Source organism: Ursus americanus, chromosome 3 (assembly GCF_024610735.1).
Source record: "Ursus americanus isolate L20-20 chromosome 3, mUrsAme1.1.p, whole genome shotgun sequence".
In the NCBI taxonomy this organism is placed as follows: Eukaryota; Metazoa; Chordata; class Mammalia; order Carnivora; family Ursidae; genus Ursus; species Ursus americanus.
Window position 1 is genome coordinate 27,177,521 of NC_142129.1, and position 17,400 is coordinate 27,194,920.

The following is a 17,400-nucleotide window of genomic DNA, read 5'->3' on the forward strand; positions in this document are numbered from 1 at the left end:
ATCTAGAATATATCTCTCATAGACAGCATATCATTGGATCTTGTCTTTTTATCCAGTCTGATAATCTCTACCTTGTGATTGGAGTGTTTAATACATTTATATTTAATGTAATTATTGATAAGGTTGGATTATATCAGCCATTTGCTCTTTGTTTTCTGTGTGTCAGATGTCTCTGTTGTCCTCTCTTCTTCCTTTACTATCTTTTATGTTTAAGTATTTTCTAATGTACCATTTTAATTCTTTTGTTTTTTTCCTATTTAAAACCTTTATTTTCAAAATAATATATACTTTCTAAAAAGTATACAATTCAATGATTTTTGCGTTTTAAACAGAGGTATACAACATTTTAGAACATTCTCGTCATCCCAGAAAAAAGTCCTGGACCCAATAACAATCAGTCCCTATTTCCCTCCAATGTTTTCTGCCTTAGGAAACTGCTAATCTACTTTCTGCCTCTATTGGTGGGCCTATTCTGGATATTTCATATACATGGAATCATATGATATATAGTCTTTTGTGATTGGCTTTTTTAAAACATAGCATAATGTTTTCAGGGCTCATCCATGTTGTGACAAGTATCAATACTTTATTCTTTTATATTGCAGAATAATATTCCATTGTATATACTCAACTGGATATACCTATTGTATCCATGCCAACATATACACTGTATTTTGTCTATTTATCAGTTGATGGACATTTGAGCTGTTTCCACTTATTGGCTGTTAGGAATAATGCTGCCGTAAACATTTGTGTATAAATTTTTATGTGGACATATGTTTTCATTTCTCTTGGATATATGTCCAGGAGTGTAATTGTTGGATCATATGGTAAGTATATGTTTAACCTTTTTGAAGAACTGCCAGACTGTTTTCCAAAGCAGCTACACCATTTTATGGCCCACTAGCAGTGTACGAGGATTCCAATATCTTCACATCCTTGTTGATATTTGTTACCATCTGTATTTTTCATTATAGCCAACCTAGTAAGTGTGAAGGGATATCTCATTGTGGTTTTGATTTGCATACCCTGATGGTTAATGATATTGAATATCTTTTCATGTGCTTATTAGCAACATTTTGCATGTCGGAGACATTTTTGATTATGATGACATCGGGGAGGTGCTACTGTACTTTAATGGGTAGAGGGTAAGGATGCTGCCAAACATCCTATAAACATAGGAACCCCAGCCCCACTGCAACAGATAATTACCTGGTCCAAAGTATCAACAGTGCCATTGCTGAAACCTGCTTCAACGTCTGTCTCTATTGCAGTAGGTAGCCATTGATGTCTCTGCTCATTTTTTTTTTTTTTTGATTGTTGTTGTTTTTCTATTTGTAAGTCTGGCTTTCTGAAGGTTGCTCCTGGCTTACGATAGCCTAATGGTTAGGTAATGATTGATCAGAGGTTGTGCTCAAATTCCTTGATCTAGTAAAGCTTCCACTTTTGCTAATGGACCCATGTGTGGATTGGAGGATGCATTCAAATTTCAGACAAGTTCAGTTTCTGTTTATCCTGGCTTTTATTTTAACCTGGGTTTTCTTCTTGGATTTCTTCTGCACAACGCCTCACAGCCTGGGATATGGAAATAGGGAGGGCCTTTCTACTCTCTCCTGAGTATGTGTTTATTCTTGTACATGTGTTCAGCCTTCAGGCAACTAGGGATATTTGGGAGGTTATCATGGTGCACTATGGCTATCTCATTTTCCTGATCTCCCTGATTAATTTCTGGCTAGTCTGTCTGTCTATTACTTGCTCTAGAATACAGTCTCAGCTGAGCAGCTGGCTGGTTTGTTTTTGTTTTTGTTTTTGTTTTTGTTTTGTGGTTTTTTTTTTTCACTGAGATTACTGTTGTTTGTGACATTGCTTAGGGGGTATGGAGTTTTTCCTCACCTCACTTTAAGTCAGTTGAGCCCCCTGAATGTGGATGCAAATGAAACCAGGGTGAGGGGAAGGGGGATATGAGAGCAGCCCTAAGTTGAAATGCCACAGACTATCAGTGTTCCTACTTGAGGTTTAGTAATTTTTCTTTGGTGTATGCCTTTGGTCATTTTCCAGAATCCTGAAATGATTACTATTTTTTAAAAACAGTTTGTCCAGTTTTATCATTCCTTTTTGGACAGAGTATTTGCTGAGACTTTTACTTTTCCAATCTGGTAGTCCTGCTCCCAGGTCCAAATAGAATTTTCAGTGACTTATTTTGACATGACAGAATTTTCACAATTGAAATAAAATGTATTTTAATACATATAAAATATATTTTAAAATATGAATCTCTTGGATCTTTATCAGAAATGTGCATGTGTGCACACACGTGTTCCTAAAATTGTAATCTGTAATCATTTATATGCATGGTCCAGTCAATGTTATCTTCTTGTGTATTTTCCTAACGGAGCTTGGCAGTTGTCTGAACTTATATAGAATTGAGCCTGTAGGCAACCCGTAGGCAAGATGGTTGCTCTTAATTTGAGGAGGTATGCCCTGTCCATATCTTGTATTGTCTTTGTAAAGTCGGCCAGACACTGTAGCTGGTACAGGCTTTTAGGGTCTGGTGAAGGTAGGCTGGATTGGTTGCTCCACAGCAATGTAGTTTGGAGAACAAGGAGGCCTAAGAACATGCAGGCATCCTTCCATGCCCCAGCTCATTTGTTACCACATCACTCATATAACAACTACCATACTCTTCGCCACCTGCAAGATCAGTCTCAACAGCCCTTTGTTTGACCTGAATGCGTCCTGTGCAACCTACCTCCGTGAGGAAGCAAAGAAATTACAACCCATGCAATAGGACTCATTAACTTGGAGGAGGGAGACCAACCAGGATAATTTGCCTGGCTTTTATTGCCTGAAGTTGAAATAGAAATTGGATAAAAAATAATGCTCTCTCATATTATTGTATTGGCTAGCCACTTTCCTTTAAGTAATTTTCCACATTTTTACAACACAGTTGTGAGGATACTCTGTCAAATTACGTGTCTTGAATTCTTTACTGAATAGATTCTGGATTGGGTTAAGTTTAAAGAACACCTATTTAATTTCTTCCTACCGCAAATTGCTCAACTAATTGCATAATTTTAACACTAGGCATTTGAAAGTGGGAAAGAAGTCTACTTAATAGTGAAGAAAGTAGTACTGACTAGCAATCCTCCTTCTTCCTTGCTTGGTATTTCCGGCAGATTCAGACTCAGTGTTAATGGTTCTTTTGGATTATGAATCAGCTTTGCTGGGTCTCTAGCTCAGGGCATCATTTGAACAGAAGCAGTCCTTGATGATGACAAAGACTCAAGCCTGTTAGGCTAGTGCAACACACGTACAAGTATGTGAAAAGTTAAAGAATTTGTGCCAGAATGTGTCAATGCAGTGCTTGTTTCATTGAAAAAATCTTGCTGTGAGAAAAAAGTCAACTAAATTAAATAGTGTGTTTGATTTACATCGTGGTGCAGGGTTCTTGAAGACAGTCGTAGCCTGGTAACAAGGTAAGAAGCAGTCTGTGGGCCAGCAAAAGAATCATAGGCCACATTTTGAGGACCACTGTGAGAATTTTAAACAGGCTCCTCCCCACCCAATGTCCATCTTAGTGCTGAAAGCTGTTAAATCGGAAGATGATCTTTGCTCTTTCTTTTTGAGACTCCAAAGAAAGCATCTAATTATTAGGGCCAAAGATTGACTAATATTCAAAACACTAAAATTCTTTGAATTGCAGTCTTACTGACCAACTTAAAATTGTCCAGTACACCATGTATTTTATGTTATTTGTTTTTTCAAAATTAAAAATTTTACTGAGGTATAATTGATACATAATATTATATTTTTTTCAGGTATACAACACAACTTGATATTTGTAATACATGTGAAATGATCATCACAGTAAATCCTGTTACCATCTGTCACCATATGAAGTTAACTTTTAGGATTTACTTTCTTGACAACTTTCAAGTGTGCTTCACAGTATTATTGACTGTAGTCACCTTGCTGTACACTACATACCCATGACTTATTTATTTTATAACTGGAAGTTTTTATCCCTTGACCCCCTCACTCACTTCACCCGTGCCCTAATCTTCCTCTCCTCTGGCAACCACCATTCTGTTCTCGGCATCTATGATTTTTGTTTTATTTGTTCAGTTGTTTTGTTTTTCCCACATGTTAAATGAAATCATATGGTATTTGTCTTTGACTTATTTCACTTAGTATAATTCCCTTTAAGGTCCACCCATATTGTTATAAATGGCAAGATTTCATTCTTTATTATGGCTGAGTAGTATTCCATTGTGTATGTGTCTCTCTCATCTTTTTTATCCATTCATTGGTCAATAGACACTTAGGTTGTTTCTGTATCTTGGCTATTATAAATAAGGTTGTAATGAATATAGGGTTCATGTATCTTTTCAAATTAGTGTTTCTTTTTCTTTGGGTAAATACCCGGAAGTGGAATTGCTGGGTCAAATGGTAGTTTTACTTTTAATTTTTTGAGAACCTCTATACTGTTTTCCACAGTGACTATATCAATTTATATTCTCACCAACAGGGCACAAGGGTTCCCTTTCTTCCACTTCCTTGCCAACACTTGTTACTTCTTATCTTTTTTGATAATAGCCATTCTGACAGGTGTGGGGTGATATCTCATTGTGGTTTTGATTTGCATTTTCCAGATAATGAATGATGTTCAGCATCTTTTCATGTGTCTGCCAGCCATCTGTATGTCTTTGGGAAAATGTCTATTCAGATCCTCTGCCCATTTTTAAATTGGATTGTTTGTTATTTTCTTTTTGAGTTTTTGGAGTTCTTTATATATTTTAGGTATTAACTGCTCCTCAGATAGATGATTCACAAATATTTCCTCCCATTCAGTAGGTCGTCTTTTCATTGTTGATAGTTTCCTTTGCTGTGCAGAAGCTCGCTATTTATTTGTTTGTTTGTTTTTAAAAGATTTTATTTATTTATTTGAGAGAGTGAGTGAGAGAACACACCAGCAGGGGCAAAGGGAGAGGGAGAAGCAGGCTCCCTTGCTGAGCGGGGATTCCAATGCGGGGCTAGATCCCAGGACCCTGGGATCATAACCTGAGCCAAAGGCAGATGCTTAACCGACTGAGCCACTCAGGTGCCCCTGTGCAGAAGCTTTTTAGTCTGATGTAGTCCCACTTGTTTATTTTTGTTTTTGTTACCTTTGCTTTTAGAGTCTGATTTAAAAAATCATTGCCAAGACTGATGTCAGGTAACTTACCACCTATGTTTCCTTCTAGGAGTTTTATGGTTTCAGGTCTTACAGTCAAGTCTTTAATCCATTTTGAGTTAATTTTTGTGTATGGTGTGAGATAATGGTCTAGCTTCATTCTTTTGCATGTGACTGTCCAGTTTTCTGCAGCACCATTTGTTGAAGAGACTGTCCTTTCCTCCATTGTATATTCTTGTCTCCTCTGTCGTAAATTAATTGACTATATACACGTGGGTTTATTTCTGGGTTCTCTATTCTGTCCATTGATCTATATGTTTGTTTTTATGCCAATACCATACTGTTTTGATTACTATAGACTTGTAATGTAGTTTGAAATTAGGGAGCATGGTATCTCCAGCTTTCTTCCTTTGGTAACAAAGTTAAGAGAGATGAGGAGTGTTTCTTCTTTTAAGTTCAGCATGTTGGTTGTAAATCAAGGCTGCTTTTCTCTGTCAAAACGATGTAGATCCTTTGGGCAAGAATGGGATATTTCATTCTTAGTTATCTAATTTCAAATAGCAAAGTTTCTGATAAGTTATGATTTTAGAGAACTAAGTTTCTCAGTGAGTAAGAAAATAGTAGTCTACCCAAGGAGGGAATTGTTAGGACATTTTATAGCTGCAGAATGTCCTTGGAAGAAATATTGTTTCCTGTTAACTTCATAGCTGACTGTATTAGTGCCCGTTATTCCAGCCTGATAGATTTTTATGTTCTAATTTTTACTTTCTTACTGTACAGGGCTTGGATGGTAGCTCTGTAATGTCATTAGGAACCTAAACTCCTTTTACCTTTCCATTCCATTAAATTTATCATGAGCTTGTTACTATATGATAATGAAATGGTTAGTCAACCTTCAGTATAATGTCTGCATTCTATGCAGGAAGAAGGGAGAAGTCAAGGAGCATGTACCCTGTATGCTGTCTTCAAGAGTTTTTCCTGAAAGCCCCACCCAGTGACTTCCATTTACATCTTATTGGCCTGAACTGTGTCAGGAGATATCCCTGCGAGTCTGATAAATACATTTTTAAAGTTTCATATTGTTGCTCCTCAATAATTTTCTTAGTAAGGAAGTTAGGGAGAATGGATATTAGGTGAGGAGATGGAAATTTCTACAACACTTTCCGAACTCCAGCAAAATGATTTTAGAGGAATAAAAAAATATAAAGAATACATGAGAAGAGAGAAGAGTAAATGTGTCAATTATTTTAAAGTTGTAAAGCAGATGGAGAAATGTTAGCTTGACTTACTTAAACCAAGGAAGTGAAAATCTTTAGCATGCTTTTCTGTTTTTCATTTCCTTGTCCTCCTCCCTCATTCCTCTTATCCAGTGAGATTTGATCTGGAATTATAATCATACATATAATTTACTGTATAGTTATAATTTCCTACATAATTTTTACTGCTTATTGTTGTTTTATATATTTACATTGATATATATGATTCCTCCCCCCAGATAGTATGTATGTATTTAGCTTGATAACTCTTTTGGAAGTTTTTGCTCAATTTTTAAATTTTCCCTTTTATTTTTCTTGCTGGAATACATTCTCTAGTAATTCTTTCAGAGATTATGCATGGGAGATAAACCATCTTAGTCCTATTGAATCAACCTCATTCTTAAAGTTTGATTTGAATGTGCGTAGAAAGTTAGATAATAAAATAAGAAACTTATTTTAAAAATTATTTTTCTTTATAATTTTGAAACAATATTTGATTAAAAGTCTGACGTCAATTTCTCATTTCTTTGTTTCCTCTTTCTGGAAGATTTTAGGGTTTTTACTTTATGCTTAGTAATCTTACTGTAATATGCTTGAGATTTGGTCATGAACCCTTTCTATCTGAGTGCTCCTGTCTTTCTTTAGTTTGGGGACATGTACTTTTATTATATTTTGAGTAATTTCTCTAATCAACTTTATTCATTCTGTCTGGAACTTATATCAGACATATTTTGAAATGTCTGCATTTATTTTTCATGTCTCTTAATTTTCCTTCATTCTTTCTAATTTTTAGGACCTTTTACTCTACATTTTAAAAGATTTTCTCACCTAAGTTTCTTACTTACTAATTTCCTCTTGGGTTCTGCACATTCTGCAGATCAGCTTACAGTCAACTACTTGTTCTCAGCCAATGTCCATTCTTCCCATTGTGGTAAAGCTTTAGCTGGGCACATGGCTGCCCCACTGCAGACTACATTTCATTACCTCTTTTGTATATTGGTGAGGCCAAGTAACTAAGGCCTGGAAAATGAAGTGTGAGGGGAAACGATGTGTGCCACTTTTGGATATTGCTCTTAAAGTGACTGGGTTGCAATTCTTTTGTCTTTTCTCCCTTTCTACTGGTTGGAAGAAGATGAGAAATGGACTAGCCACCTAGGGCATAAAAGTAGGAAGCCATTTGCTGAGTATAATAGAGCTTTCTACCAGCCCCTAAACTGCTTGCTAATCCCTGCATTATGATGTAAGAAGGGAAAAACTTATATATTGTTTGAACAACTGTGTTTTAGTGTCATTATTTAATAAGTGTAACAGCACCCAAGTTAAGTGCATTCTATTGATTTTTTTTTAAATTTAAGAAATAAAAATTCTGTAAAATCTTTTTGTTGGTTTTTTAATATTGATGCAGTAGCCCCTTTTTTCCCCCTCTGAAAATGTTAACTCTGTCTAGTCTGGTCTTGGTTTTCGTTTTGTTTTGTTTTACTCTAGTACAGTCGTTCTAAAACTTTAGCAGGCATCAGAAACACCAGAACTTGTAAGATACAGAATCTGTGCCCTACCCAGAATTTCTGATTCAGTAGCTCTGGGGTGGGGCCTGAGAATTTGCATTTTTAGCAGTTTTCTGGATGATACTGCTGGTCTGATCATAACTCTTTGAGAACTACTGTTCTGGTAATTCTGTTTCACACAAAAGTAAACCTCTTTGTTGAATGAGGAGCCTTATATTTTGTGGGCTCGTCCCAAATGTTTGGTTATTCTTGGGTATGTAGGCAGGGTATTTGAGGTCCCTAATGTCCAATGTGCTAGGCATATTTGTTTACTACAGCCTTACCACAGTGGTTTTAGGGGTTGGCCAAGTCTTGATTCTGGAAGAGAGAGAGTTTTCTGAAGAGGGAGCTTCTGTTCATCCCGGGTATCACCAGCCCTCTGCGACACTAACTGTTCTTGTCTTTCTAGTTGCTGTTGCTGTTTACCTAAATTGTTTTAGAGAAGCCTGTCCCTTTTGCATTTCTCAAGCAGTCACCTTGTCAGTTGCCCCAACACCCCTTCTGCCCATAGGATCCACTGGTTTAGGGCTTGAAGCCATCTTACAGACTCTCTATTTTCTAGCTTGCCTTTCCCCCTTTCCTGTTCATGATTAGGCATAGATTCTTTCATCAATTTATTCTACCTGTGTCCTTTCTTGAGGGGATTCTTCTTAGTTTCTGTGCCTTTGGAGGACTGCTTTAGTATGATCCAATGTCCTAATTGGTGTGTGCTTATATGATTTTCTTTAATTACCAAGGATTAGGATATGGTAAAGGGATGAGTCAGCGTATTCTCTGTCCTCAATTTTGATCTAGCCTCTCCACATTTTATTTTCATTTATGAGTTTAGTAAATACAAATATAAAACTCTCTCAGCTGCATTGCAAATTTCTCGAGGATCTAGTACTATACTATAACCTCAGACGTATTTATATTTCTGACAATTTAATAAATACTTGTTGCTTAAGTCTCTCCTTTACCTAACCTGCCTTCGGTGGCTTCTACACATAACCTGCCTGCCTTGTGCTTAGTTAATGAAATGTTGTTTTAAATATGAGCCTAAGCTAATGATAGTTAAGATAAACTAGAGGTGATTAATAGTCATAACAATAATGGTATTTATTGAGGACTTGTGCTATATAAGTTAAAGACTCTATATGCAAAATAAACCAAAATTAAAAAAAAAAAAAACCTAGTGAGTAGCGGAGGGAAGATTTAGAATAAATTTTACTCCAGAGCCTCTGCTCTTAAGCGTTGTACTAACTGCCTCCTAGGAAGGCGTATTTGCCTGATTTCAAAGCCAAATTGCTGACGAGCATTATTATCCACGGCTTCTATGTTCTCATGTGTGTGAGAATATCTGGCAGAGAGCTAAACCTAGACTCTTGGTACTTTTTAGTAATTACTACATTGGAATAGAAGTTACACCCTTGCCTTTTGTTATTGTCTGATGTAGTTGATAGTAAACACTTTTTATTTCCTTTTAATTTAACTCTAGGTAATAGTGCTACAGACTTACTATAGACAATGGCATGCTAAAGTGGTGGTAGAGAATTTAAAAAAACAGAAAATGTTAAGATTGAAGTGGGAAGCAGAGGAAGAACTAAGGAAGATACGAGAAAAAGAAGAATGGATTAAATTGGACTATTACCGGAGGCATAATCCTCAAACAAAAGAAGATTTTGAACTTCTTTATAATGCACTGGAACGTAAGTTTGAAATAGTCTTTGCATAAAAGATTAATTTTATAATTTTTCACCAGTAGGAAAAACAGGTTTACTAAAGACAGAAAGAAGACCTTATTATTTCAGGATGATGTCATGGGAATCTTGGACTGGAGAGTTTAAAGAGATAAATAATGTTTTACATTTGGGACAAGAATTAAGGCAGGAATAAAACTGAGAATGCTTTTATATTAACAGTGGGTAAATAAAATGTGCATACTGCTCTGTAAATTATGTGGTTTTAGTATATTTCTCTTTTGATAATCCCTGTGAGGTAAAAAGAGAAAGTTTGTCCAATTTGGTTCTCTGATGGTCTTGGGAATTTGTGAACTCAGAGTTGAGCCATTTGGAATCCCTCAGTTCAACATCCTGTCTCTGCTTCTGCTCTTTAGAGGAGGGTTGGGCAATACCTTTTAATTCCCATCCATTAATGATCAGTATAAATGCATATTCTCTACACAAGTGACTTTTAGCCCTTATTTCTTCCACAAGATGTGTGCTAGTCGTTGACAAAATTAAAAGCTTGTTACTTGACCGGCTAAACACTGCCTACTCAGGGCAGTAGACACACCGTTCTTTTTCTTTCTTTCTTTCTTTCTTTCTTTCTTTCTTTCTTTCTTTCTTTCTTTCTTTTTCTTTCTTTCTTTCTTTCTTTTCTTTCTTTCTTTCTTTCTTTCTTTCTTTCTTTCTTTCTTTTTTTTTTTTTTTTTTTTAAGATTTTATTTATTTATTTGACAGAGAGTGAGACAGCGAGAGAGGGAACACCAGCAGGGGGAGTGGGAGAGGGAGAAGCAGGCTTCCGGCTGAGCAGGGAGCTGATGCAGGGCTCATGCCAGGACCCTGGGATCATGACCTGAGCTGAAGGCAGATGCTTAATCACTGAGCCACCCAGGCGCCCCTAGACACACTGTTCTTAAAGCCTTTTCTTATCTCCTCCTTCCAATCTCAGCTGAAATTTTGTCGCCTACTCAGAGGCTTCTGTGACTGACAGTAGAACTTGGATATCCTGTTGTCATCACGTTCCCATGGTACCCCAAACTTTTCATTTATGTCATCACCACAATTTGTAATAACACATTTTTGTTTGTTTGTTTAACATTAATTTTCACTACTGGATTGTAAGCTCCATGAGAGAATAACTTAGTTGTTGTTGTTGTTGTTGTTGTTTGATGACCTCTTTATCTGTGCTTAGTTCATATGCCCATCAAATATTGATAGAATGAATGAGTGGATCAATGAAGGGGAGACTCAAAGATGGTGTAATGCAGCCATCTCTAGCTTGAGTCACAGAACATATAATTGAATACAATTTTAGGTGTCAGATAAGCGGTCTGTTTAAATAGTTATATGGTAACATGCTATTTACCAAAAGATGAAACAATTAAACACTAGGTCTAACAAGCAACACTAATACATTTTTCTCTTTGGTAACATGCAAAATCGAGTGGCTTTAGGAATGTGGCAACGTTTGAGGTAACAGCCTTCTCCCTGGACTTTACGTCTGAATCCCCTTTCTCCTAATCGTTGACGTCTGCAAATACTTTCTGTTTTACTTTAAACTTCACTTCTATTTTCATTTTCTCTCAGATGAAAACGAAGTTTGTTTCTAAGTGTTAAGAGTTAAAAGACAGCAGTGTTGGCAAGGTGTCTGTGAAAGGTCTTGTTAACAAGTGTAAAACTGAAGTTCTATTCATAGTAGAATTCTATTCAAATAATTTGGATATTATTGTTATTTTGTTCGGTTGACAGGCAGTTGTGCAAAACAGCAGAAAATATGCCGAATGAGGTTCTACTTTTTCTACTTATTAATGGCTATTAACTTGGACAAATCGCTCACTTCTCCAAAGCCTCAGGTTATTCATCTTTAAAAGGATTTAATGATCTCTGGCATATTTACTTCACTGGGCTTTATAAAGTGAAAATAAATATTTCGTTTATGAAAGTACTTTCAAAGTGCAAAGACTTATGTCTATATAAGTTATTGTTATATGGTAAATAATTTTATACAGATTTTCTATATTAAAGTAGAACACACATACTTTGTATGTCTACACATGATTTGTGTGGGAGAAAATGAAATTTCTTATGTAAAAGAAGCATTTCTTAGTTTTCTTCCAGCCCTAAAATTCTAAATTAAAACTCTCAGAGGGGCGCCTGGGTGGCACAGCGGTTGGGCGTCTGCCTTCAGCTCAGGGCGTGATCCTGGCGTTGTAGGATCGAGCCCCACATCAGGCTCCTCTGCTATGAGCCTGCTTCTTCCTCTCCCACTCCCCCTGCTTGTGTTCCCTCTCTCGCTGGCTGTCTCTATCTCTGTCGAATAAATAAATAAAAAATCTTAAAAAAAAAAAAACCTCTCAGAATAATAATTTTTAAGTTGTTTTGTTTTTGTCTTTGAAACTGCTGCCCTCTTGTGGCTCCTAGTGATAATTGCATAGTTTGAATTACAACTTCTACTAGGTTTACTTTTCCTTTGGGTAGTATGTCCCTCAGTAATAAAAGCAAAATATATCATTTTAAGAAAATAAATTTAACTATGTAAGATAATATAATGTATCAAAGTCAAGGCCATTTGCAGGCAACACGGTTTTATTTTTATGTTTTTCTTCTTTTTCTTAACAGCAGTATGTTGAAGGTGATTCCTTTCATTGGTCTGAATTGTCACTCTTACTTCAGATTCAGCATAGGGGTCATCATCTTTAGGAAACTTCTCTTGACAGCACAAATTAGGCTCAGAGCCTCTTTTCCTTGTCCATGATTCTCTGTAAATACCACTTTCTTAACTGTCTACATTTGTACCGAGGGCACCTGATAAGACCCTTGCTCATTATATCTAGTAAATATTTGTTGAATTGAATCTCCTAACCCTTTGCCTCGTTTTGACTTGTGCTGACAGCATTTTCTGACTCTTCTCTAATTATTACTTCTTGATCTCAAGGTACCTTGACTTCTAGCTTCTGGAGTCCATTGACATAATCTGGCTCTGGGCGTTCAGTCTGAATCTTTCTTAGTTCTCTCCACTCAGGCTTTCAGTCTGTGAATGAGAATTTTAAAAAGCAGATGCATGGAAACTGCTAGTAGTGGACAAAATCTTGTATATTCTGCTCTTTCTTATTTGGAAATTGCAAGTTTAGATCTCAGAAATTTTAGAATGTGTATAGACTTTAGGACTAGTCCTATCCTTTCATTTTATAGTTGAATTTCAGACCCTGGAAATTGGGTGATTTGTCCAAGAAGATAAGTTAAGGAGATAAAATAAATATATTCTTTCAAATGAACTAGTTCCTTTAATATCTTTTTATTTAAAAATATTGGTGTATATTGACATCCGTTATGGACTGAATTGCGTTCCTCCAAAATTCATATGTTGAAGTCCTAATCCCCAGTACCTCAAAAAATGACTGAATTTGGGGAGAGGACCTTTGAAAAGGTAATTCAGAAAAGAATAAGGTCATATGGACAAGCCCTAACCAGTATGACTGATGTCCTTATCGGGAGAGGAGATTAGGACACAAACGCGCGTGCGCATCCCTCCCCCCAAACACACACATAGAAGATCATGTAAAGACTTTGGAGGATGGTGGCCCTTTAGAAGCCCAGGAGAGAGGCCCTCAGAAGAAACTAACCGTGCCATCACCTTGATCTTGAACTTCTATCTTCCAGAACTGTGAGGACATAAATAAATTTCTGTTGTTTAAGCCACCCAGTCTATGGTACTTTGTTATGGCAGTCCTAGAAAATTAATTCAGTATTCCAGTTTTGTTTTTGTTTTTGTTTTTATTATCATCATCCCTATGGAACATATATTTTATGAAAGGGGGCAGAATCTCTCTTGTTTTCTTCAGTGTATTTTCTGTATAGGTCTGGAAACTGTTAATTCAGATAGGAAATAAGTTTTGTCCATCTATTCCTGATCCCTGTGTGTTTATATTCCTTATTGGTAATTGGGACATGGTATTTCTCTGATGTCATGTTCCATTCCTTACTATAGATTTACAGGGTGGTTGTTCATCTAATGGAGAATTTTATTGGAATTAAAGCCCATTCTTTTCATTTCTAATTAGCTTCACTGGATTGTTCCCTTTTAAAAAATTATACTGATAATTTAAGCAAAATGTAAAGTCTGAATATATATGACTATAAGTGAATTTGAGTGCATATATACTGTATATCTCCAGATTCACCCAGGACGTAAGTATTAATCTAGGAGAGCAGTATATTGCTATTTGAGGCTGGCAGGATAGCTTAAGTAATATCCTAGTGGCCTAAATTTATTACTGGTCCCAAAGGTTTCTAATGTAAAACTAGAAGTAAAATAGGCTTACTTATATCATTCAATTTTTATTTGCTTTCTGGGAACATCTATATAATCCCATGAGATAAATTATCTCAGTTATTATTTCCACAAGCAAGCAATTTTTCTCTTCATTCATATACTGCCTTTGGATATGTGAATTTTGTCTAATTTTTAAAAGTTCTTTTGGTTGGTAGAACTACTCTTAAAGGATAAACTCATCAATCATAGATTTCCTGGACTTTCATAACATAATTTAGCCCTTAAATTTACAACCCTTTTGCTGAAGACAATTTAGCTTTTAAATTTAAAAATCTTTTTGAATAGACCAAGCTGTACAGTGTCTGAATAATGTATTCCCAGTAAGGGACAGAGTGGATTCTTATAAAGATTGCCACTGGCATGTCCTTGGCCTGATCAGGATGATTTCAAGTTGAAAGTTGAGAGGAAGAAGAAATAGTTTGATAAAACTTTAAAATTAGATATTCTCAAAGGCAGTGGTTGTAACAGAAGAAGGCCAGAAACAACAATTTATTTCAGAGAGAGAGAGAGCATGAGAGAGGGAAGGGGCAGAGGGAGAGAGAGAATCTCAAGCAGACTCATGGCTGAGCACGGAGCCCCTCGTGGGGCTTGATCCCAGGACCCTGAGATCATGACCCGAGGCAAAATGAGTCAGCTGCTCAACCAAGTGAGCCACCCAGGTGCCCCTAAAATGAGTAAATAAATCTTTAAAATAAATAATAGTCATTATTTTTAAAACTAAGAAATTTGAGTCATCTGACAGAGGAATTTAGCTGGAAAGGTAAAAAAACAATTCAATGATAGGTCTTTTCACATATATCAAAATAGTAAAAACATTTATATATATATGGGAAATATATGTATCAAAATATTAACCACGTTTATATATTTATATACATACATATGGGAAGGAAATAACATGTTACCCTCTGTGTATCTTCTTCTGGGGGGGTTATCTTCCTGAGGGAAGTTAATCTTTTTTTAATCATTTTGTTTTATTTTTTTCATCACAAGTGTACTCCTTTTTCTTTTTCTTTTCCTTTTTTTTTTTTTTTTTTTTTGAGTAAGCTCTATAGCCAAGGTTGGGCTCAAACTTACAACCCCCAGATCAAGCCAGCAAGGCACCCCAGTAGGTGTATGCTTTAATCCCCATCACCTCTTTCCCCCTCCTCCCACCACCTTCTCTCTGGTAACCATCAGTTTGTTCTCTAGAGTTACGAGTCTGTTTCTTGGTTTGCCCCCCTCTCTCTTTTTTTTCACTTTGTTCATTTGTTTTGTTTCTTAAATTCCACATATGAGTGAGATCACATGGTATTTGTCTTTATCTGACTTCCTTATTTCGCTTAAGTAGCAAAAGCAGGTATTCTCTTGAAAGGGAGTCTGAGTAGTACATGTTCATGGCTGCTACAAACCCAAACCATATATTTTTCAATACTGGGGAGAGCATGTGCTTACTGGGAGGCATAATTTGACATTATCTGGGCTGATTTCCTTTGGCTTCTCTTTGTTTGATTCTAATTTTATTGCTTTAAGTTTCTTAGCTTCCATTTTATCCTATTTTTTCATGTCAGGTGAACAATATGAATGCTTATATTCATGTATAATTTTATTCAAATTGACATAAAAATAAAATACTGTTTGTCAGGATATCATGGTAAAAAATTTTCTGAAAAGATGTGGGATTTTAAAAACTCAAGAGTCATTCATGTTATTCCTCTAGTCTGGCAGCAAGAAGAATTTGCACGTATTAACCAGTCTTTCACTGGAGCTGAAAGGAAAGCTGCTTTGTGTGAACTTCTGGAAAAAGAGACCCAGATAATTGCTTCCATTGGGAGGCATAGATACATTGCATATATGGCAAACCGGGAAGAATTGACACAAGCTTTTTTGGATAAGGTTAGTAAAGTAACAGTTATTTAAATAAGAATGTATCCTGAGTTTAAAAATGTAGAATAATGAACTAAAGAAGAGACTTACATTGTATGAATTTGCATGTTTAAATCTTCTGTGTGTGTTTTTCTTTTTTCTGGTACAGCTTTAGACTTTTAACTGTGGCCTAGACTAACAGTTGACAATTAACATGAAATTAGTATGTTCTTAACTAAAAGGTTTTGGCCATGAAGGAAAAAATAAAGATACCTTCCTTGTGACTGTTCATTTAGCTTTAGGCTGGCTAAGGAAGTTAGATGAATTGCACACCCTGATGAAATGGAGAGTTATTGAAGTCACAAAATGTCTGGGTTTGGGATGCCTCATAGTAAGCAACCTGGGGGAAAGAGCTATAGATTAATGTTTTTGCTTTTGCTCACCAGGTCATTAACTGACTAGAACTTTCTGATCAAAAGCATATATGATTATTGAAAACCATGAAAACATACAATTAAGGGAAAAACTAATTATCTTTTCATGTTGAAACTGCCTGTTTGATATTGATTGCATAGCCTGTTTCCATAGTGACCAGTCTCCTTTTGTAAACCTGATCTTTCCAAACAATTAAAAGCCAATCCAGACACAAGAAGAAAAGGGATAGAGTTCTTCAAGATCTTTGCCTATAGTGACTCTAGTTGAATGGTTCTTGTTATTTGAGAACATTCATTCTTAAAAACCATGTTTTTTTGATACTATAAATGCCCTCCTCTCATTTTACTAATACACTCTCCTGTTTGATCTCAGTTTTTCTTGTGGACTTAACTACTACCTACAGCCTGGAACTCCCTGCAGGTCCAGACCAGATCTCTCTTAGGAGCTTCCAAATCATGTATCCAGTTGCCTATTGTTACTGCTCTTTGGGTGTCTCAAGGTTTAAGGTACTTAAGGTACACCTTAAGTTGACATGTCAATGCTGAAATTAAATCATCTCCTCAGTCCCTGGCCCCTCATTTCCAAACTGATCCTGTTTTGTGGTGCTCACATAATTTATCTTCATGAATGTTTCATCATCTATTCATTTGCTTCAGGCAGACACCTGGGCATTACTCTTGACACCCCGTCCAGCCACCAACCAGTTTGTTCTATTACTTTAATAATCTTCTCAATCCTTTATTCTTTCCTTTTCAAAGTCACTACTATGGTGTATAGGGAAATGGCTCTGCCATGGCACCCTGATGACCTTGCATGTACCCAAACAGGCCAGGTGGGCAAGACTTGAGCCACAGCTAATCTGAATCTTGGTGCAATGCCTTGTGATCCTGCTGCAAGATGAAAGGATGGGAGGCTTCTGAAGAGATGCTGTGGAGCAGTTCCTTTCTTTTGCTTCGCTGTGTCCCCTCGGAGGCTGTCATGAGACAGGTCTTGTCTTGTACGTGTGAGCTTGACAGTGATTCAGTTGAATGTGGATTTCCTTCTCGTTTGGATTACTTTCTGTATCCAAATTAGGCTCTCAGTCTCCAGCCTTAGTTCACAGTACCCTCCT

General features: G+C 36.4%; 1 protein-coding gene across 2 annotated transcripts in view; it reads left to right on the forward strand.

Moving 5' to 3' along the window:
* IQUB (IQ motif and ubiquitin domain containing) overlaps nt 1-17,400 on the forward strand; it is a 192,587-nt gene that overhangs the window by 12,833 nt on the left and 162,354 nt on the right. For both annotated transcript variants that reach the window (XM_087860852.1, XM_045792740.2), the window contains exons 7-8: nt 9,451-9,661; nt 15,709-15,884. In XM_087860852.1, coding sequence (XP_087716978.1) covers nt 9,451-9,661; nt 15,709-15,884 — 387 coding nt within the window. The remainder of the gene's footprint in view (nt 1-9,450; nt 9,662-15,708; nt 15,885-17,400) is intronic.